The sequence below is a fragment of the Zootoca vivipara genome, chromosome 3, assembly GCF_963506605.1.
Source record: "Zootoca vivipara chromosome 3, rZooViv1.1, whole genome shotgun sequence".
In the NCBI taxonomy this organism is placed as follows: domain Eukaryota; kingdom Metazoa; phylum Chordata; class Lepidosauria; order Squamata; family Lacertidae; genus Zootoca; species Zootoca vivipara.
In genome coordinates this window covers 51,609,189-51,631,107 of record NC_083278.1, presented here as the reverse complement: position 1 = coordinate 51,631,107, position 21,919 = coordinate 51,609,189, and the positions used below count along the sequence as shown (strand labels likewise).

The 21,919-nt window shown below is 44.6% G+C and overlaps 2 protein-coding genes across 2 annotated transcripts; one reads left to right on the top strand and one right to left on the bottom strand.

Moving 5' to 3' along the window:
* Positions 1 to 1,680: 1,680 nt before the first annotated feature.
* Positions 1,681 to 3,188, bottom strand: DHRS1 (dehydrogenase/reductase 1). Its single transcript, XM_035109155.2, has one exon. It carries the CDS (start codon positions 3,036 to 3,038, stop codon positions 2,049 to 2,051), a length of 990 nt encoding a protein of 329 aa, XP_034965046.1. The 5' UTR covers positions 3,039 to 3,188; the 3' UTR covers positions 1,681 to 2,048.
* Positions 3,189 to 12,628: 9,440 nt separating this feature from the next.
* LOC118082150 (amine sulfotransferase-like) lies at positions 12,629 to 21,382 on the top strand. The gene is made up of 6 exons (XM_035109151.2): positions 12,629 to 12,770; positions 13,211 to 13,419; positions 15,425 to 15,551; positions 16,129 to 16,223; positions 17,878 to 18,058; positions 21,089 to 21,382. Exons 1-6 carry the CDS (start codon positions 12,629 to 12,631, stop codon positions 21,211 to 21,213), a joined length of 879 nt encoding a protein of 292 aa, XP_034965042.1. The 3' UTR covers positions 21,214 to 21,382.
* The last annotated feature ends 537 nt before the right edge of the window (positions 21,383 to 21,919 follow it).

Genomic DNA, 21,919 nt, shown 5'->3' with positions numbered 1-21,919 from the left:
TGATGTCAGGCATGAATTACACAACTTCCAACAGTGTTTGGTATAGAGCAGGCACCCCCAAACTTCGGCCCTCCAGATGTTTTGGACTACAATTCCCATCTTCCCTGACCATTGGCCCTGCTAGCTAGGGATCATGGGAGTTGTAGGCCAAAACATCTGGAGGGCCGCAGTTTGGGGATGTCTGGTATAGAGTGTTGCACAGCAAAACGCTGGAAGCAAATGTTCAAAAACTGGCCAAAGCCACCTCTGTAGGGTACATATAGCATCATTGTGAAGCATTAACCAGCTTGGCAGTTGGTAAGGGATAGTTTTAGTCACTTGCTTTCTTCCCCAAACTTGACAGTTTGTCAGTGCCTTGGCAGGCCAAGCAAGGGGGATTATGAAAGGAGATTTATATTAACTCGTTTTATCAGTATTGGTTCTCCAGATAGGATACGAATGTCATAACATTTTTTGCTATTGCAGTTATTACAAAACCAAACCTGGATGTATACAGGCTTTCATTGGAAGCAGTTTCTCAGCATCAATCAGAGATAGAGGGAGAGTAAAATCCACAGCATCTGTGTCATGTCTACTAGTTAGTGAAGCTTTTATCATTTTCAAAAGTAGTTTGGAGAGATTAGATGTAACTTACTTTTATTGTTGCAACCTATCGCCACCCGAAAAACAAGGGGTGGGGGAGAGAAGAGGGCACACACAATCTAGATAAAGAAAGGTGAGTGGGGAAGGTTTTGTTTCTCACCACTATTAAAATGACTTCTACCTGAAGTTGCTTTTATTTTTATTTTCCTAATGGGCCCTTTAGGGTGCATGTAATGGAAGTGTGTAGTAACGGAGCTTAAAATGAAAGTCATACTGGTTTCAATGGCACTTAATAGGGGGACCTTTGCAGGGGCAAAAAGTGTTCTTGGGGACCAGTTTCCCCAACAAACGCACCTCTCTGTTCCTTCATCTCTCCAAGTAACACAGCAGACCCTCAAAAGTTTGAGGCATAAAAATGCTGATACACCTTAGCCCCTTTCCTATGAAAAGCAAAGAGTAGAACTGAGGTGGAGTAAGTGTATGACAAAAGTGTGTGGAAACTTTGTATTTGCATGGCTGGAATATGCCCTTGAACTCTGATGATGTGCTCATGCTTGTCTGGATTGAGGACACGGGTAAAAGGCAAAAATTAATGTCCAAGTTAAATTTATATTGACTGCTCTGCCCACCTTTACCTGTAGCCCTCAGAAAGTTGTCCAAAAGGGAATGTGGCCCACCAGTTGAAAAAAGATTCCTCACCTCTAGTTAAGAATGCTTCACCTTTGTCTGTTCCAGGGAACATCTTTTTTCTCAAGAAGCCTAGATATGCCTTTTTAGAATTTCACACATCTTTTGAAATGGAGCTTAAGACGTTGCAAAGGTTTTTTTTTAACCCGTACCAATACATATATTAGAGCAAAACAAAGGGTGTGTACTATCTGAATTACCTGAGCCGTTTGTTCATTTTCCCAAAGTGCCAAACTATCCTCCCTTCGTGCAGTGGGATGATCTTCCAGATCTAAAACAGTGTTTGCTCTTTGATAAAGATGCAGTGATATCACCAGGCCCCATGTAGAGAATTTAGGGGTGGGTGGGAATGGTGCGTTTCACAGGGGCAAAAAAGTGGGGGCAAAGTATTGCCAGCTATGACAAAGTCTCTCAGAGCAAATGCATTTAATTGCCGAGTAGCTTGTTTCAGCTACTTCTGTCACATCTGAAATACAGGAATGATTAAAGATGCACCCCCAAAGTGCCAGACTTGGGCTTATAACTGAATACTGCACAGAACTGTAAAGAAATCGTTAACAGCTTTCTAGCAAGCACAGAAGATATTGCAGAAATCAGCCCTTTTAAGAGGCAAATGGAAAACTGTCTTAAAATGATTTCTCATTCAAGCTTGAAAGTGTTTTCCATTGCAAACACCTGTAATAACAGAATAATTAATGCACCAGCCAAGGAAGTGTCAAAATGAAGTTTTGAGCAATCGGAGGTTAAAGGCATAGCTGTAACGCTGCACAATATACCTCTTAGGCTTGCTTTTTTGTTTTAAGGTAAGGCGGCTGGATGGGTGGGTAAACAGAAAACTTGCTAGAATAGAGAGCTAGAGCCCATTTGGGGATGGTGATGAACCGAGGTATGAGGCGGAATAAACCGGACAGTTTGGGCATCAGCTCCGTGAGGATGTCCCGCACCGAGAGGTAGTTGAAGACTTCCCTGCCGTCCACATCCTTGAAGCCGTAAAGGCGGGCGAGATCCGGGTTGAGGAGCACCTTCCCGCTGTGGCGCATGACGCGCGGGTCCGACGCCAGGCTCACCACGCACTTCCCGCTCACTTCGGGGGTCTCTCCCATGGAGGCCATCTTCTCCTTCAGCCTGGCTATCATGGGTCCCGTCCTGTTCTCCACTTCCTTCGCCAGGCTCTCGGTGCGCACGAAGCCCGGCCACAGCGCCACCGAGGCCACGCCGAAGGGGCGCAGCTCGACGGCGCAGTCGGCGGCCAGGCGGTCGCAGGCGGCCTTGCCGATCCCGTAGGGCACGTCGAACATGTAGCGCAGCCCTCCGGGCGACGAGATGGTAACGACGAGCCCCCTCCCGGCGGGCACCATCAGCCGGGCGGCGTAGACGGTGCAGATGTAGTGGCCCCGCAGGCCCGCGTTGTTGATCTGGTCCCACAGGGCCGTCGAGCTCTCCCAGAAGGGCAGCCCGATCTCCTCCACGATGGCGCCCACCCCGGAGAAGGCGTTGTTGACCAGCACGTCCAGGCGGCCCGCCTGCTCCTGCCGGACGCGCTCGAACAGCGCCACCACGTCTTCCTCCCGGGACGAGTCGCACACCACCGGCACGCACTTCCCTCCGCGGGCCCGCACCTCCGCCGCCGCCGCCTCCAGCGCCTCGCGGTGCCGAGCCGTGATGTACACGGTGGCGCCCGCCCCGGACAGCTGCAGCGCAATGCCCTTTCCGATGCCCCGAGAGGCGCCCGTCACCACGCACACCTGCCCCGACAAAGGCTTGGCCATGGCGGCGAGGCGAAGCGTTGCCAGGCGGATGAGGAGCGTGCAGGCCGCAGCGGAGCTGGAACTGCGACGGCGGTTGTCAGAGCTGCAGTGCCGGCCTGGGCGGTTGGGGCGCCCGGCTTAAAGGCCCTCCTCCTCCACGAGGCCCCTCCCGCGAATAGGCAGGGCAGGATCGGGCGGCGGCGGCGGCGGGGAAGGCGCGCGCCATCCGCGCAGCTGCACTTCGCGTCCCCAACGCGGCGCTCCCTCCACCTTAGCTGCTTCGCCAGGAGGGGCGGGCGAGCTCTACCCATCCCTAGTCTACCCGCTTACCTAAGCCTGCTGCCCAGTATCTGCCGAGGGGTGACAAGCCTCCCTTCCAAAGCGTGGGGAGCAACCAGCCTTGAAACAACCCTCAGTGCTTACTCCTGACAGGTCTGTCGGATTTATGTACGTGCAGTATAAGCATAGCTGCCAAGTTTTCCCTTTTCTCGCGAGGAAGCCTATTCAGCATAAGGGAAAATCCCTGTAAAAAAGGGATAACTTGGCAGCTATGAGTATAAGCTAAGCAAGCTAAAGCTTAGGGGGCGCCAAAAAATATAAAGAGAAAAACCTGGATGTACATTTCCAAAATATAAGATAAAAAACAAACAAAATAAAACCTACATACAGCAACAGTGTTTTGTGTTGTGTAGGCTCCTACGACGTAAGTATTGGGCCCCGCCTGCTAGCCTGCTCCCTCAAATATCACTGGTTTGCTCATTTCTATATATAGGATGCCTACATTCTGCATGGACTGGTTGCATGGCAACATGTGCAAATGGCTTTAGATAACTATTAGGTCCATAAATTATCAACGTAGCATATATTCATCACAAAAAACCGACAATTTGTTGTTGACAAAGGACCAGCTGGATATATAAAGGGCCCCATTACCTTCAGTAGCTTAGGGCTTCATTAAACCTAAATCCGGCCCTGTTCCCACCACAAGCAAATAGTAAAGAGAAGCCACACTATTGCCGCTGAGACAAAACCCACACATACACTAAGTAGAAGCATTGCCGTCGGACCACCCCACCCCACCCCACCCACCATTCCCCCCTCCACCTCTTTCCCCCTTTTCTTCCTAATGTAACACTAATGTTTCAACAAATGAAACTGATCTGTAGAAAATGTAACTTGAAAAAAGAGGAGACGTTGCACATACGTACTTTTGTAAACCAAGAAATCTTTAATAAAAATGTATTTAAAAAACAAGCAAAAAAAGCAACAACCGGCATTGTGAAAAAGGGGGAGAGTTTCAGTGTAAATAGGCTACTTACGAATTACTACTTGGAGCCAATACTTTGCTTGAAAACCTTGTTCAAATCAAGGTGGATAGAGGACACAGAGGTATGTGTTAAAGGCAAAAAATAGCATCCAAGTTAAATTTAGATTGGCTGCTCTGCCCACCTTTGCCTATGGCCTGTAGCCCCCAGAAAGTTGTCCAAAAGAGAATGTAGCCCACTGGATGAAAAAGGTTCCTCACCTCTAGTTAAGAATGTAAAATTGAAAACTTAATATAAAAATTATAAAAACAAACATTCCCCCAGTTGTCTGTAAATGACAGGACACTTGCTTTTATAGTCAATCCCTGGAAGGGAAGCAACCAGTCTCAGTAAGGTAGTGGTTCCCCTGCATTTTGGTTTGGTGACCCTCTGTAAGGTGTGTGCCCGTGGCAGACCTGCCCCTGTTTCATTGGGAGCTGGAGATTTGGCAACCCAAAAAAGGCACCCAGCACACCATCACCTTGTACCCCAAAGTCCACATTTCACATGAATTTGGTGAGTGGAAAAGGTATTTAAGAGCTTGGTTTTAGTTAGAAAGAATCCTATCTGAGCTCCGTCTAGGTACCTACGCTCCCAATGATGCAATATTGGATTCAGAAATCCCTGAAGGGGATTTCTGTTGCGCCAGAGCAAACATGGAGGTGTACAAATCCCATCCCTGTATTTTGGTCAGAGCTGCTTCACAGATGGAGCTGTATTCCATTCCTTACACCCTTGAGCCTAAGATAAGCAACTTCTGACACAAGCTCTTTCTTGTAGCAGTAGGAACTTTTTCTCTCTTTAGAGTTATGAATGGGTACGGTAAGTTTTAATAATTAATGCTACCATGCAGCCTGACAATCTCCTTCTCGCTTTTCTTACAATAAAATAAAGCTTTGCTTTAGTTTGGGTTTGGATCTACATTCTGGGTTATATGTACACCATTCAGGCAGATTCAATGACCTGGTTTCTCACTTGCAAAACATCCCTCTCCTCTTGAGGTGGTGTGTTTAAAGGGATATGCATTTTGCCAACAAGTAGGTCAATACGAACTTTGATGGTAGTCAGTCCCAGATAATTATTGACACATAGCCTGCTACTGAGTTTCGTCCCCATAACAGTCATTGCTGGAATTCCTGTCTCACAAGGATATATGTACTACTAAACAGTATCATCACAGATATTGCTTCACCAACTCAGTTGGTAATGCAGCAATTTTCATAGCATGAAGTCAAAATTTGGGTAATCTCATTTCCCAAGAATTGGCTTTGAGGATCCTAGCAGATGACAATGAGTTGATCTTTTTGCATAAAGACAACTTTGTGACAACAGAGTGACTTCTCTGTTTCCAAGTAAAATGCACTTGTGATGTGATGGCACTGTAAAGGGAACTGGAAGTATATATATGTATTTAAATAAAAATAAGATGATGACAAATGCTACTGTATCCGATAATAGCAGCAGCAACAAAGCACTGGGCGTGTAACTGCAGCTTAGAACTAAGATGTGCATTATGATAGTGACAACCCAGGATATTAGCAGGGATGAAAGACATAATCACTGTCAAGTGCTTTCCACATATTAAGTGTTACATATGAACATAATAACAATAATTGTTGTTGTTGGCATCTGTCTGTCTCTGGAGGCAATGGAGGAATGTGCCTCCGCGGTTGAAGTCAAACTGTTGGAGGGTTACATGCCATGGCAGGAAAGAGTCTCAAACAATAACATTGAACACACCTTGGCCTGCAATTACAGCATATGATGAAGCTTCTTGAAAAAATGCCACTGAACTGTATTTTATTTTAAAGAGAATTTAAAGAGGGATGAATTGTCTACAAGAAATCATGGAAGTGATTTCAGCTTTCACAAATAACCCTTGTGCTTGGGTCTACTCTTGCCCTTCACTGGAAACATCATGAATCTAGACAAAACAGTAAAAAGATAGAAAACTTAGGAGCATAGCTGCCAAGTTTTCCCTTTTCTCGCGAGGAAGCCTATTCAGCATAATGGAAAATCCCTTTAAAAAAGGGATAACTTGGCAGCTATGCTTAGGATTTGGGAAAGGGTTTAACCCAGCAGAAAATAAGCGAGAAGGTCCTAACAAGGCCCCATCAAGTGTGTGGGTTTACCAGGAGGGAAATGCACCATACAAAATGGCAGCCAAGCATTAAGACCCTGGAAAATCACCGCCAAGCAAGACCTAGGAAATTTCTGACCTGATAGCCACAGGGGAAGCAGAGGCCCCAGCAGACCAAGCACCCATAATTCTCTTGAAGGGGAGGAGGGGAAAAAAGTACAGTATCTGTTGCTTTTTCGTAGATCAGCAGGGGCAGGCAGTGTGTCCAAAGTTGTTTACTGGTTTAATCAGGTGCAAAGGTTGCTCTCCTTTTGCTCTAGGTAATGTGAGCAAATAATTTCTCAAGAAAGGCCATTTTGAGCTGCAGTTACACACCCAGTGCTTTGTTCTGAGGGAAACCATTTTTGCGCAGGTGCCCCTGTGGGGTAGGAGGGGTTCCAGTTTTCTCCAGTCTTTATCTTTTATACTACGCTTTAATTGCTGGTGCCAAGTTTCTGTCTGAAGATTTTTTTGGTTTCTGTATTCTTTGTTAAGATTTAAACAGGTGTTTGTGGCCTTCAAATCAGTGTCAGGGTCTGAGATTGTTATCCAGAGCAACATTGACAAGGAGGTTGTTAGGATGATGATGATGATGATGATGATGATGATGATGATGATGATGATACTGATGATGAATTACATTTATATACTACCTTTATCTTCCAAGGATCTCAAAGTGGTGTACATGGTTCTCCTCCCCATTTCTTCCTCGCAACAACCCTGTGAGGTAGGTTAAGCTAAGAGATGGTGACTGACTGGCCCAAAGTCACGCAGTGAGCTTCATGACACTGTGTGGGGATTCAAACCCTGCCCTACCAGGTCCTAGTCCAACACTCTAACCATTTCGCCACACTAGTTGAGGAAAGTGAGTCTTGAGCCCATTTATCTCTTTTCTTTTTGATTTTTGGGTTTCCCTCTTTTGATTAAGTAGTTAAAAAAGAGAGAGGTAAAGGACCCCTGGATGGTTAAGTCCAGTCAAAGGCGACTATGGGGTGTGGCACTCATCTCACTTTCAGGCCAAGCGAGCCGGTGTTTGTCCACCAACAGCTTTCCAGATCATGTGGCCAGCATGACTAAACTGCTTCTGGCACAGAGGAACACCGTGACGGAAACCAGAGCACATGGAAACACAGTTTACCTTCCTGCCACAGCGGTACCTATTTATCTACTTGCACTGGTGTGCTTTCTAACTGCGAGGATGGCAGGAGCTGGGACAGAGCAACAGGAGCTCACCTCGTCGTGGGGATTCGAACTGCTGCCCTTCTGATCAGCAAGCCCAAGAGGCTCAGTGTTTTAGACCACAGCACCACCCGTGTCCCTTATTGCAGTACACATGGTGCGCAGCACTCAGGGATAAGTGAGGGTTCACCTCCTCCCTCTCCACCGAGATGGTAGCTAAGTTGGTCTCTGTGTGGCAAATTTTATGTGGACCGTGCTCTCGCGACGGCATAGCTGTCAAGTTTTCCCTTTTCTCACGAGGAAGCCTATTCAGCGTAAGGGAATTTCCCTTTTAAAAAGGGAGAATTTGACAGCTATGCACCACGGTCTGCTTGATCTCATCTTCAGTTTGGAAATGCTTTAGTTGGAGCTGGTTGGGCTTAGACTCAGCTGCCCATTATTTAATCAATAAATACTTTGCACGGAAGCTGATGGTGCAAAACTGTGCCCTACCTATTGCCAAAGGGAGTGGTGGGAAAGATAACACAAGCACAATTGAGATACATATTTATGTCTGTTGCAATCAAAAGTTTTGCAATAGCAGTTGCAAAAGAGCTGTGGGGCTCTTCCCCTGTAGCCAAACTTGGGGTGCTGTTTGTTTATGGCTGCAGAAAACTTGGTAGATAAAGCAGCTCTCAAGACTACAGCTTGGTATTCATTTCCATCACTGTCTCTGCATATTAAGAGATAAGCGCTTTAAAATATTTTTTCCTACTTAAATAAAGCAAATATTTTCTGAGGCGAGTCCCTTGATCAGATGCTAATTGTTCATTAGATACTAAAATAAGGGGAACTATTTACTAACAGGGGAACTATGCTTGCCTCTAGTGGTTTCTCCATGGGCAAGTTATGGTTTCCCTGGCAAGTACTGTCCTATGTTGAGCCTCCAGTCACCAAGGCTTGGATTCAACAGAAGATTGCAACCCTACCTGGGGTCAAAGTTTCAAATTGCTTTCAGTGCAGGCTGTTAAAGATCTAACTGGAGAGTTCAAAAGAGTAACAGACTTACTCATGCCGAAACCTTAGTCTTGGGATCCATGGACCCCTTGGTAGACTTCAGGGGGTTTGTGAACCAGGCTCAAAAATGACACACACACACCCTGCAATAAATTGTATGCCAAATGTTATTCTTCTGGGGAGGAGGTCCATAGCTTCATCATATTCTCAAAGGGGTCTGTGACCCCCCCCCCAAAAAAAAGATTAGGAACTATTGCCTTATTGTACCCAGGCAGGGATGCCAACAGGATTTTGGGGGCCTGGTGCACTGTATGTGGCTTGCACACCCACCCACCCACAATCTATTGACAAAAACTGCTGCTTACAGTACGTGCATATATTAACTTAACCTTGCCTACCTTACAAAGCTGTTACAAATATAAAAGTGAGAAGGGAATAAACCTTGAGGAATGGTATCCATACAGTTAAGCTATGGAAAATGCTCTCACTAGAGGCAGTGATGGCCACCAACTTGCTTTGATTTAAAAGTGGATTGGACAAATTCATGGAAGATAATACTATCAATGGCTACTAGGTACAATGGTTATGCTCTGCTTCCATATATGTAAAGGCAATATGCTTGGGGAATGAATGAAGCAGTGTGGACACAAAGTTAAAAGCCCAAAGCCCCTGCTGGCGTTGCCTGCCTCCGACTCCTGGCCCCAGCCCTAATCCTACCTCTTCTATCTGTCTGTTGGCAGTCCCGAGTCCTTGTCAGGGACTGGACAGAGGAGAAATGCTGGAGACTGCCTCACTAGCCTGGGCCTTCCAGAGAAGAAGAAGACAGTTCATAATTACAACAGGCGTTTGAGGGAGATCACAGCTCAGAGGCAGATGAGGGGGAAAGCTGGGAAATAATGGGAGAGGAGGAAGAAGAAGCATCAGAAGGGGAACAGCTGGTGGACACAGTGTTTTTAGAAAGCATTCCAGACCCTCCCTCTCCCAGAACCCGACGGGCATTGAAAGTAGGAGAGCAGAGAGCTCAGAGGCAGAAGGCACATTTCAGCACCCATAGTGATGATGCATAATAGGAGAGAGGGAGGGGTGGAGACTCAATCAGAGCAACACCATTTACTCCAAGAGGCTGCATTTCTAAGGCTCTCTCTCTCTGTGAATATTGACTAAAAAGCATTGGTAAGAACTTTCCTTGTCTTATCCATTCCTGGCAACCTACTTTGAGGGGTTGAATCCTCTGACTCCTGACAGTCCTGGACTTTGAACCTCAATTTTTCCTGCAACCCTCCCACCCCCAAAGTCAAGATTGCTGGGAAAGGAGAACAGTCCCAGCAAGGCAGACTGATGGAAAATGGAGTCCACAACTCATAGTTCTGTTATATTGTGGCAGGGTGGAGACCAGTTAATCTTAAAAACACTCAGAATAGAGGCAGTCAGGTTGTGCATCCATAGCAGTGACCAGAGGAGGAACGAGCTCTGGGTGGAGTGCAGAGAGACATCTTGTCCTTCAAATTATCTACTTCTAGGCTTTTTCAAAGCCCATTCTGCCTTTCCAATCAACAAGTCAATAATGATTTGCTAAGGAAGAGTCATCAGTTTAAACATTGGGAGAGTTTAAACAATTTCTCATCAGCTGACAGAATTCTATAAGATAGCTGCCTGGAGAGCCCTGAATATATCAGCCGTGAAAAGCTGAAATACTCCAAGCTGCAGAAAAAAATCTCCCTCTTCCCCTTTCTCTTTGATTCTTAAAAGAAAAGGTAGGTTTGTTGTAAATAAATCTTTCCAGGTTAAAACAGGGCTTCTAAATGACAAACAAGAAGTCTATTCCTTCTTGCATGCGGAACAATGTATTTCACCAGTTGCATGAAAACTCTTGTCACAATTCATTACCTTTTCTGGTGTCACTAGAGATTAGTAGCTATTTTGAGGGGACTGAATGCCCAAGTTTCAAAGAAAGAAACTCCTTTAAACTCCTTTAAGATGAACATTGGGTTGTATCCATAGCTGCTGTTGTTTTCAGGCAACCGACTTCTGCTTGGGTACTGGCTGGGGGGTTTTCTCGAGCACAACGTGGAAACGGAGGGAAAGGGAAGGGGAACTCCCATTGTGGAAGTGGAATCCTGCTCATTCAGCATTGGATACAACACTTGATTTATTCATGGGAAAAGCAAAAGGCCGTATTTTTCTTGTTACTATTTTGTACATACGATGTTTTCTGCCAAAAACTTGTTGCATTTCTTAGCATTGCAACCCAAGAAGAATTTGGAGAATTAATTAGAAGTGATTTTCAGGCTTAATGACACTTTATTTGTTTATCAATATTAAGTGCTCTCTTTTATTTTATTGTTATTTCTTTTTTATATACTGAAATATTTATAAACCACCCCTTCACAAGGTAGTATATCCTGATTTAGTGTGTTAAATGGAATATATCCTCCCAATTTCTTGAAGCCTCCCCCCCCCCACAGAGGATTTCCCTGTTTCTGCCTCATTCCTCTGGTATCTTGGGATTTCTTTATGATTTACAGTGGGGGAGTTTAGGGAGCCCAGTCTCAGATAAAAGGGCTGTGCTGCCAATTTTTGTGCCTGGAAAAGACGTGAGTGGAGGCACTGACAAGAAGCCTTGTGGGATTGATCAAGAGGTGAGAAGGAATTTGCAAGAGTTCCCAACAGACAACAGTCTTTCATTTCCCATGGATCCATTTCCAGTGGGAAGTTTTTTGCTTCCTTCCCACCTCCCCTGAGTACAAGAATGTGTGTCAGGATGGCAGCACTGACTAAACTATGATGCCAGACAGCATAAAGTGAGGCCAAGGCCTGCTATTTTGCATGCTGCATACATGCACTCGAGATGCTAGGCATAAATAAGTAAAATAAAAAGTAGGAAATATGAAAGCTGTAACCCACCCCAGAGTCTATTTGGATGAAGGGCAACATAAAAATATGTGGAGACAGTCAGGGGCCAGGGGGTCGGCTCCACACTGCGGCTGGGTGAACCAGATGTAAACCTGACTGGGCATCTGACTAGCAGCTTGGTGACTCCACACTCTCCCAATTGCTATGTGAACAAGAGAGATGACAGGACTAGAGGGAAAGGCAGTCAAAGGGGAGGCTGGGGGATGCATCCATTAGCCTGGGGTCTGCATGCTCCCACAGCTGCTATATAATCCAGGCAAACAATGAAGTCAACAAGGGAAGACTGAAGAGAGGAAACCAATGGAGTCATGGTGAGAGAGTTGCCTAGTGCCGCCTTATTGTGTGGGTGGCGCTGTGGTCTAAACTACTGAGTCTCTTGGGCTTGCCGATCGGAAGGTGAATCCCCATGATGGAGTGAGCTCTGTCCCAGCTCCTGCCAACCTAGCAGGTCAAAAGCATGCCAGTGCAAGTAGATAAATAGGTACCACTGTGGCAGGAAGGTAAATGGTGTTTCCGTGTGTTCTGGTTTCCGTTACGGTGTTCTGTTGTGAAGTGGTTTAGTCATGCTAGCCACATGACCTGGAAAGTTGTCTGTGGACAAATGCCAGCTGCCTTGGCCTGAAAGCGAGATGAGCGCCACAACCCCTTTGTCACCTTTGACTGGACTTAACTGTCCAGGGGTCCTTTACCTTTCCCTTTATCTTGGGGGCAGAGTAAGCATAGTAGCAAGGTGGATCTGGATAGGGTCCTCGTGTCTGGAAAAAGGTTCTCTCAGAAATGAGGAAAGATCAGATGAAGAAGAATTAAAGGACAGTGGGAGGGTAAAATAGTAAAGGACTGGGGTGAGTTGAAAGCAGAACCATTTAAAAAATGGAATTACTGTATAGTATGGGGGGAATGTTTTGTTGCATCAATGCTGAGCCAAGTTTCTGTTCCTTAAATGATGGACCTTTATGTTGCTCACCTCTAAAGGAAGGGAGGCATAGGATTGTGCAGAAGAACTTCCCAAAACGACTTCTCTATTTCCTTGTGATTTCCCATTTTAGCGTAACAGTGGGAACTGTGCTCTCTTCTTTATTCTTATACAGGCAGCCATTGCAATGCAACCAGCTGAGAAATACGTTTTCAAACACAAAGAATATTATTTCCAGGCAGATTATACATCACCAGAGTACATAGATTCCCTGGAAGATTTTGAAATCAGAGACAGTGACGTATTTGTAGTGACTTATCCAAAGTCAGGTAAGAGCGGAAACATTTTCATAGGAAGAACCAGATTATACCAGACTCCATTAATGGTTTGGTATTAAATTTGGTGACTAAACTTGGTGACGCTTCACTTTCTCCCTTCAACCATCGCTGCTGCAGGGGTGCACATTGGGGTCCTAAATTTCAGTGGTGCCCTGTGTGACACCAATATTTGCTTCCCCACTGCCTCTCGCCTTCAATTCTATATCATAGCTGAGGTGTCCCCTGCAGCGTCCCCAAGGCTCCTCACCCAGATTCCCAAATCTGCACCTGTTTTCCCCATGACTTCCTTTCTCTCCATCATTTCTTCTTTTGCAATTCAGATAGTAAAAACTTGATTCAGAGACATGTTGTTTTTTGATTATTTTATTCTGTAAAGTATTATGTACATTTATGGTAGTGAACTAATTAAAGAAGCTTATTCTTGTTCATAGGAACAACATGGACTCAAAATATTTTGAGCTTGATTTTTCATGAAGGTCATCGAAATGGAACTGAAAATGTGAATATACTAAACAGAGTCCCGTGGCTGGAGTTCAAGAACCCCAATGTAGATTATGTCAATCGCCCATCGCCTCGTCTCTTTGCTTCCCATCTACCGTATTACTTAGTACCAAAGGGATTAAGGAATGGAAGAGCAAAAGTAGGCACTTAATTATCAAATGAAATGGTTGTCTTGTCTTACTTTACACTACAACCTCATTTTCCATTGACATTTCTCCATTCCATTGATATTTCTTAGTTTCAAGAAGCCTCAATTCCTTTGTCAATATGAATGAAAACTGGGCTTGGAACTGATTCCCATGATTCCTAAACAGCATGGACATCTATCTTCTATCTACATCCAGTTATATGGGTTAAAACACCCCTGCAGTGAGTTGAAGAGGTCTGCCCTGAACCAGCATAGGATACGTTGCTGCAATGAGATTTCCAGGAGTTATATACCGTATAATGATAATATAATAACTATAGAAGCACAACAAAATAGACAATAGTAAGCAATAAATCTGGCAATTACCATATTTTTCGCTCCATAAGACACACTTTTTTTCCCTCCTAAAAAGTAAGGGGAAATGTCTGTGTGTCTTATGGAGCGAATGTGTGGTCCCTGGAGCCAAATTGCCCAGGGTCGAAAAGCAGATCATGTTTTTGTTTTGTTTTTTAGAAAGAGGGAAGGGGGTGTTGAAAGGAAGCCGCTGAGCAGCTGATCGGCAAGCAATCGGGAGGGAGATAAGGGACGCTAGCGATAAAGGAGGCTGCCTGGGAGGGGAGGTGGTGAAAGTACATGGATCCTCGGGATTTTTGCATTGGGTCACCCCAAATTCACCATCAGATCACATAGCATGCCCATGGCTATAGCCTGCACAAAAAAAATCATACATCCACTGTTTTACTCAGAATATTTTCCCCCCTTGTTTTCCTCCTCTAAAAACTAAGTGCGTCTTATGGTCAGGTGCGTCTTATGGAGCGAAAAATGCGGTATAAGCAGCAAATTAAAATGGTTCAAGCTCCAAACTGACAAGATAGGAAAGTAAGGATCATGCCAGCCTCTTTTAGGAAGCAGTGTCCCTGAAAAGGCCCTTTTGTTGGGTAGCTCACGGTCCTCTAGACATGGCTGGGCTTCAACTCCCATCAAAGTTAGCCAGAAATCATGGGAGTTGTAGTCCAGCGACAGTTAGTGTGCCAAAGTTTCCTAAAAGGATGATGTGCATAACATAAAAATAAACCAGAGAATATTGCAAGAATAGTCAGGTTTGAGAGAACAATCTCATTGCTAGACTTATTTATCTCATCATTGGGAGAGTTAAGCCAAAGCATGTTCTCCTTCATGGAGAGCACGTGTTGCGGTGGGGTCTAGTAAGACATCCCTCTGTTTTTGGGTGGATTTGATTGGATGGCCACGAAGATGACTGGGCTCAACTGGGTTGTTGGGGAGATTTTGATGTTGCCAATTTTGATGGACAGCCCAGAGGTTATACATTCCCTGCGCGCAGCGTTGAGCTTTCTCTTTTCGCTGCATGCATCGGATCACCCACCCACCCTCCCTATTTGTAGGGTGTTTCGTATTTGACCTTGCTATGCCTGTCATGGGGTCATCAGCTTTGGGGGCAGGGGCCTGGTAGGAATTTTCTCCATTTGGCTGATTGGCTGGTGCCACTTGGTTTTTGCCTACTGCATAGCAAATTGTCACAACTTGTACGGTTGTGGTTAAGCATTGGTTAAAAAATTGGTTGGAGGAGGGGTATGGATTGGCTGTGCCTGTCCCTCCAATACTGCTGCTGCAAGAGTATTCCATTAAAGGAATCCAGGGGCTCGCCATGCTCTTGTCTGAACCCCTGTCAAGGGGCTAGGGCTGCGCAAGAGCCCCTGGGAGCATTTGGGGAGGTGAGGGCACCCAGCTCTATTCTCTCCCTAAAATGTTTTCCTTTGCTGACTTTCGCAGGCTTGTGGATGTCTGTTCTGTCCCTGGGTGGGGACAGATAGTCGCAACCAATGCCTAAGCAACTACTCACATTTTGTATTTTAATAAAGTTGTGGCCAAAATTATGCCAAAAACCTTAAACAAAAATTTCTGTGTGAAGTGTAATTTATTTGAGGGAGGCTTGGGGACCTCAACACACAAACAGAATTTGTTATTATTCCTGCAGGTTGTTTATGTGGCCAGAAACCCAAAGGATGTTTTGGTTTCCTATTATCATTTTGTCAAAGCTGCATGCACACTAGAAAAAGTAGAAGACTTTGGGATTTTCATGGAGAGGTTTTTGGCTGGAAAGGGTAAGGATTATTTGCCACTCTAAAACAATTCATTTTTGTCCCTTCAACCCAGTCCTCCTTTGCAAACAGATAAAATAAATTGTATGTATGGTAAGGAATGTCTGGTGCTGTTAGTTGCTCTGAGGAAGTCATAACTGATTTCCCACATACCTCAGTAATACAGAATGTCTCCAACTAAATAATCTACAGCAGACAGGTTTACACCACTGAGAGCATAGAGCTGTGCACTGGACTGGGCCCACTCCTAAAGCAAACCCGACTGATTTGTAACCTGTCTGTGTCAGGTTGAAGCGGCTACAAATCACTAAAGGGTGAATTTTTATTATGATATAATGGTTTATACCACTGCTGGTTCTTAAACTGGTTCCTTTAAATTGTTTTAATTGAGTTTATATGACTGTTATGATGCTGTCTGGATGTTTTTCAGAAAATAATCTGCTCTACATTTATGCCAGATTAATTTCTCTCCTATCAATTGTTTAATTGAGTTTATATGTTTCTACTGCACCTCTCGGAATGTTTTTCAAAAAAATCATCTGATCTACATTCTATGCCAAATCAACTTTTCTCCCATCAGTATTTGCAAGTTCATGGCTGGACCACCTGGAAGGCTGGTACTCTCACAGAGATGACTTCAATATTCTATTTCTTACCTATGAGGAAATGAATAAGGTAAGGTGTCAAAATGTTATTCAAACTGTTACTAAATAACCCACAAAATCCACCTTTACAAAACAGAGGAAGAAAGCAATGTGATGATTCAAGTGCCCTGACTGAAGAAGATTCTGTGTCTCCCTCATCTCTGGCCAATTGGCACACACTCTGAGTGAGCCTTGAAACCTTCATGAATTCATACAATCCATTTTAAACAGCTCCAGAAATCAAAATGCCTCGCATTATTATTAACTGATTTCAAAACAAGAGCCAGTCCTGATTGAATCAGATTCACAAATCAAGCACTGCCACAGCGCTATCAGTCAGGAATGTCCAGAGTGAGGAATTTACTCTTCATTGGCAAAAATACGCTTACAAGTTAGACAAAGCACATCTATCAGTCTTCCATCTCTCAGCTTCTTGTAGGTGTGCATCGGATGAGGCAGTTGCCAGAATGCAGAGGCCCTGTCCCCAACCTCGTTTTATGTATCTCCCCTATCCAAGTTCTTCACAAGCAGGCAATGACTCTGCTTGTGTGTAACCTTCTGCTCCTCCCTCTTCAATCCTCTTCTGGACCTGGAGATCGGAAGAACAGGATAGGTGGGAGCAGAAGGAGGAGGCATGAAAGCCCTTAACACTCCAGCAGCCTGACCTGCCTCTCCCTCCTCCTCCTGCACCTGGTCTTCCCTCTCCAAATCCTGCAGCTTCTCCTGCCTCACCGCTCCTCAGTGTCCAGTCAGCCTCTGACAAGCATCAAATAAAATACACAACAGCATGGGGCTCTTCCAGCCAGGCACCCTTTTAAAAGGCACACAATCTTTGTATGTACAAAAATGGCAAGGATTTTTTCCCCAAACAAAGTTAATTAAAGAAATTTCTGACACAATCTTTCTTCAGGGAAAAAACAGTGTCTTCTGACTTCAGTAGAGACTTAGGACTCAGCAGCATTAGTAAAGGAACAACAAATTGAATGAGTTTTAAACATGCAACACCAGATGGCGCCAGAGAGCAGGAATTATTTAAAACGACATTTCCCATAGGATTCCCCCCCTTCAGTTAAAACCATCTAATTTCTGACTTATTCATAGCGTCGTCCCCCCCCCCGGTGTTTAGATCCACCCATAAGCAACAGCCTGTTTAGAAACCACTAAAAGTTTACTTGAGTGTTCAATGCAAGCAGTTCAAAACCCCAGTTTAGCTGGGTCCCCTCCTAGTATCTCCTCCTTTCTAAAAGATAAAAAAGCCCAGGAGGCCATGGACTCAGGAGCAGCTTTTCAGGCCCTGAAAATAGTGCACTGAAAGCATTTCCCCTGAGGGATTATGGGGATGATAATATGATGTTAGGATCCCAAGCAAGATATGTAATTTCACAGGCCCTCTGATGCCAAGGAGAGATGTCACAGAACCTCCCTTGTGTCTGGGATGGGAGTGTTTGTTTGTTTGTCTGTTTGTGGGCTCAATTGAAATAGCTGCCACTGGGTGGCTCACAGAGCAAAATCAGCAATAAAAGTACAATATAAAACAGTGGCAATTACTGAAAACTAGGCAAATAGAAATGGAGGCTGCTTGTTTTCCCTGCTTGTTATCCTGCCTGTTCCATGAGTTTTAGTCACTAGGCTGTTGTGCCTCTCAATTGTGAATGGCCTCACATCAAAACTATTTCCTATTTCAGGATCTAAGAAGCTGTGTCTTGAAAATATGCAACTTCCTGGGAAAGAGACTGACTGAAAAGGAGGTGGATGCTGTTGTGGATCAGGCTACATTTAATAAAATGAAAGCAGATCCCAGGGCAAACTATGACTTCTTGCCACCGAAGTTAATGGACTACAGCAAAGGACATTTTCTTCGCAAAGGTAAGTTAATGGTAGATCACACTGACTTGGTGTTGCTTGCAGAATCCCCAACAGATTCACTTGGTAACTACTTTGAAATGTCACCAAGAGAAGATGGTTTCATTTTCCTATTCTTTAACGCAGGGGTTCCCAACAAAATTTTCTCGAGGACCCCTCATCGAGCCGCTATTGTGACAAGGACCCCCATTAATTCCTAATCCTAAAATTAAAAAGTGAGAGCCAAATTAAGAGTCTTTTTATATTTCATATTTATACGTTTTTTACAGTTCTTCCTCTTCATCTGTAGGCCTTTGTCGTTTTAACGAACCACTTTTTAACCAACGGTCCATTTTTAACTACGCAAACTGTAGCTTCCGCAAAAAACAACGCTTTGTTTACAAACACTACTGCACGCCAGGGAGGAGGGAGAGGAATGGAGAAGACAGGGTACCTGCGCAGTAGCGCACAAATTAAGCCGACGCGCGCAAAGCATCTTGAGGAGGTGAGCGTTAGTAGAATGCACGTGCTGCCTCTTTGCAAAACAGTAGTGTCTGTAAAGCGCCACCTAACGGCATACAGCAGAACTACTGCCTCTATCTAATTCTAGTTTTGCGCTAGACTCTGCTCATGCAGGAAGCGGCCGAAACAAAAAATCTGTTATCATACGAAATATATTTAATATATTTTTTATTCTAATAGCATCTTGCGGACCCCTCTGGCATAGCTCGCGGACCCCTGGGGGTCCCTGGACCACCTGTTGGGAACCACTGCTTTAACGAAACTCTCAGGTTCTGCTGTTTCCTAGTTGTTCTGTTGTTCTGTTATGTTCTCTCTTTTTGTCAAATATTTATAATGAAATGAGTCACATTTAATAATAATAATAATAATAATAATAATAATAATAATAATAATAAATTAATTTTATTTATACCCTGTCCTCCCCAGCCAAGATGGGGCTCAGGGTGGCTAACACCGAATATAATACAATTAATTAAAATACAGCTTAAAAACAAGATAAAATACAACATTAAAATTTGCCTTTCAAATCAAGAATGTGAAGAATGTGGAACCTTTTCCCACCTGAGGGCAATATTCCCTTTTGAGGAAGCAACCAGGGGCCAGATGGCAGTGGCAGATGGGTCCAGCCCTGGGTGTCATTCTTACATTTATAGAGTGGGCTGCATTCAAGCCACACACAAAACCTGCACACATACACATGTGCACCTCCATCTGCCATCCAGATGGCATTCAATGACCTGTTCCAGGTAAGCTGTGGAAGAAGGCGGAGCTCATGGACTACAGCAAAGGACATTATCTTTGCAAAGGTAAGTCAGTGGCAGATCGAACTGGCTTGGTGTTGCTTGCAGAATCTCAAACAGATTCACTTGGCATTTAATTTGGGACTCCCTAGTCCTGAATGGGGTAACTGTGCCCCTGAAGGACCAGGTGCGCAGCCTGGGAGTCATTTTGGACTCACAGCTGTCCATGGAGGCACATGTCAATTCTGTGTCCAGGGCAGCTGTTTATCAGCTCCATCTGGTACGTAGGCTGAGTCCCTACCTGCCCGCGGACTGTCTCGCCAGAGTGATGCATGCTCTAGTTATCTCGTGCTTGGACTACTGCAATGCGCTCTACGTGGGGCTACCTTTGAAGGTGATCCGGAAACTACAATTAATCCAGAATGCGGCAGCTAGACTGGTGACTGAGAGCGGCTGCTGAGACCACATAACACTGGTCCTGAAAGACCTACATTGGCTCCCAGTACATTTCCGAGCACAATTCAAAGTGTTGGTGTTGACCTTTAAAGCCCTAAATGGCCTCGGTCCAGTATACCTGAAGGAGCGTCTCCACCCCCATCGTTCTGCCCGGACACTGAAGTCCAGCGCCGAGGGTCTTCTGGCGGTTCCCTCACTGCAAGAAGCCAAGTTGCAGGGAACCAGGCAGAGGGCCTTCTCGGTAGTGGCACCCACCCTGTGGAATGCCCTCCCACCAGAGGTCAAAGAGAACAACAATTACCAGACCTTTAGAAGGCATCTCAAGGCAGCCCTGTTTAGGGAAGCTTTTAATGTTTGATTTCTGTATTTAATGTTTTGTTGGAAGCTGCCCAGAGTGGCTGGGGGAACCCGGCCAGATGGGCGGGGTATAAATAATAAATTATTATTATTATTTATTATTATAATTTGACATTTGATAGGCATCAAGCGATGGTGATTTAAATTTCCCCAGTCTTCATGAATCTCTCCGTTTCTGTTGTTTCCTAATTTTAGAGTTGTTCCATTCTGTACTCTCCCTGTTGTTTTTTGCCTTCTTCTAAATACCGTATGTATATTTAAGGGTGGCATAGTTGTCTTTCCAATCTGGAGTGTGGAAACTTTTTTTTACACTGAGGGGTAAATTCCCAACTAGGCATGGAATATATCTGGAGTTATGCATATTTATTTGACCACCACATTGCACGTGGGGAGACGCCTCAGGAAGGTACATGTGGAGGGTGAACAGAGCTTGCCTGCATCCACCTACCTCAGTGCCTGTTGTGGGTGCCCTGATTGTGGCCCCTCAAAAATGTACCTCCAGGGCCCCAGAGCCTCTGGTCTCTCCATGCTACACCTCTGGATTCTGCTGTTTCCTAATGTTGCTGTTGTTCTATTACATACTTTCATTGCATTATTTTAAGATTTTTGTAATTATTTTTATTGAAGGGTGTCATATTTGCCTTTCAGCTCAGTAGTTTGGAAACCTTTTTCACTTCAGGGCCACATTATCTCGTGAGGCAGCACCCAAGGGCCAGATGGCAATGGCGCGAGGGGCCAGAAGCCCAACAGAGAGAGCACTGAATAGAGCTATCCTTGCATTTGTAGAGTAGCTGGCATTCAAGCCACACACAAAACCAGAGGCTTCTACATATGCACTCCACCTGCACACCTCAATTCGCCTTCCAGGAAGGAAGAGACACTCACAAGTTTCTCACAGACATTTTCTAAATAATCTGGAGTTATAGATATCTATCTGACCACCACAATGCACTTTCTTTCTGTCTGCTTCCTGAGCCAGGCACTGTTGGAGACTGGAAGAACACGATGACAGTCGCACAAAGAGAAAGGTTTGACAGTGTTTTTAAGGAGAGAATGGAAAAGCTTCCCATCAAGTTCTGCTGGGACATAAATGAGGAATCATGAGTCTCCTTCCGGCTTGAAAGAAGAAAATTGTATACAGAGTGGTACTCATCTGAACCATACTTTTTGTCAATGGAGAGGATAAAAAAAAACCTACCGTACTTAAAACATTCTTTGTTCATCACAATATGCTCTTAATTCTAAAATATGTTGAATATGCTTATTAAATGTCTTTCCCATTTACATTGGCACCTTCTTTCTTCCACAATGAGATGTTGATAATATACAGTTCCTGGGAAAACCTGTTTTTTTTAGCCCTGAATCAGAGCCAGTGTTAATCCATGGAAAATCCAATGGATGTCTGCTCCAATTCAGCAGTAAAGGTCAGGTTTTCCCAGGAGAAAGCAGTGGGATAAGGTTGGATGAGCAGCCCTATCTCTTTACTGAGTAAATGGCTTAGGTGGGCTTCTTGGAGCATGGCTAAATTGGACACTATACTTGAGAATATTTCTAGGAACTTTTTCTCTGTCTCGCATGTGTATACCAATTGTCCAGATCTTGAGAATTTTTCAGGAGTCCATCTAGAGCTGTGTTGGAACCAAGCAAGAAATATTATGCATAGAGTTGTTTGCTAAGGTCCTTCTCTAGAACAGGGTGTCACGTGTTATAGCATCTGCCAATCCATGTGTTGCAAATAAATGGTGGAGAGCTGTGATTGTTGGAACACATGTTGGTGAGTGTTTCAAGTCATTTTGACTAGAAGTTTTCC

Coding starts and splice junctions, on each gene's coding strand:
- DHRS1 (XM_035109155.2), bottom strand. CDS start 3,038: ATGGCCAAGCCTTTGTCGGGGCAGGTGTGCGTGGTGACGGGCGCCTCT.
- LOC118082150 (XM_035109151.2), top strand. CDS start 12,629: ATGCAACCAGCTGAGAAATACGTTTTCAAACACAAAGAATATTATTTC. Junction 12,771..13,210: donor AGTGACTTATCCAAAGTCAG/GTAAGAGCGGAA, acceptor TCTTGTTCATAG/GAACAACATGGACTCAAAAT. Junction 16,224..17,877: donor CCTATGAGGAAATGAATAAG/GTAAGGTGTCAA, acceptor TTCCTATTTCAG/GATCTAAGAAGCTGTGTCTT.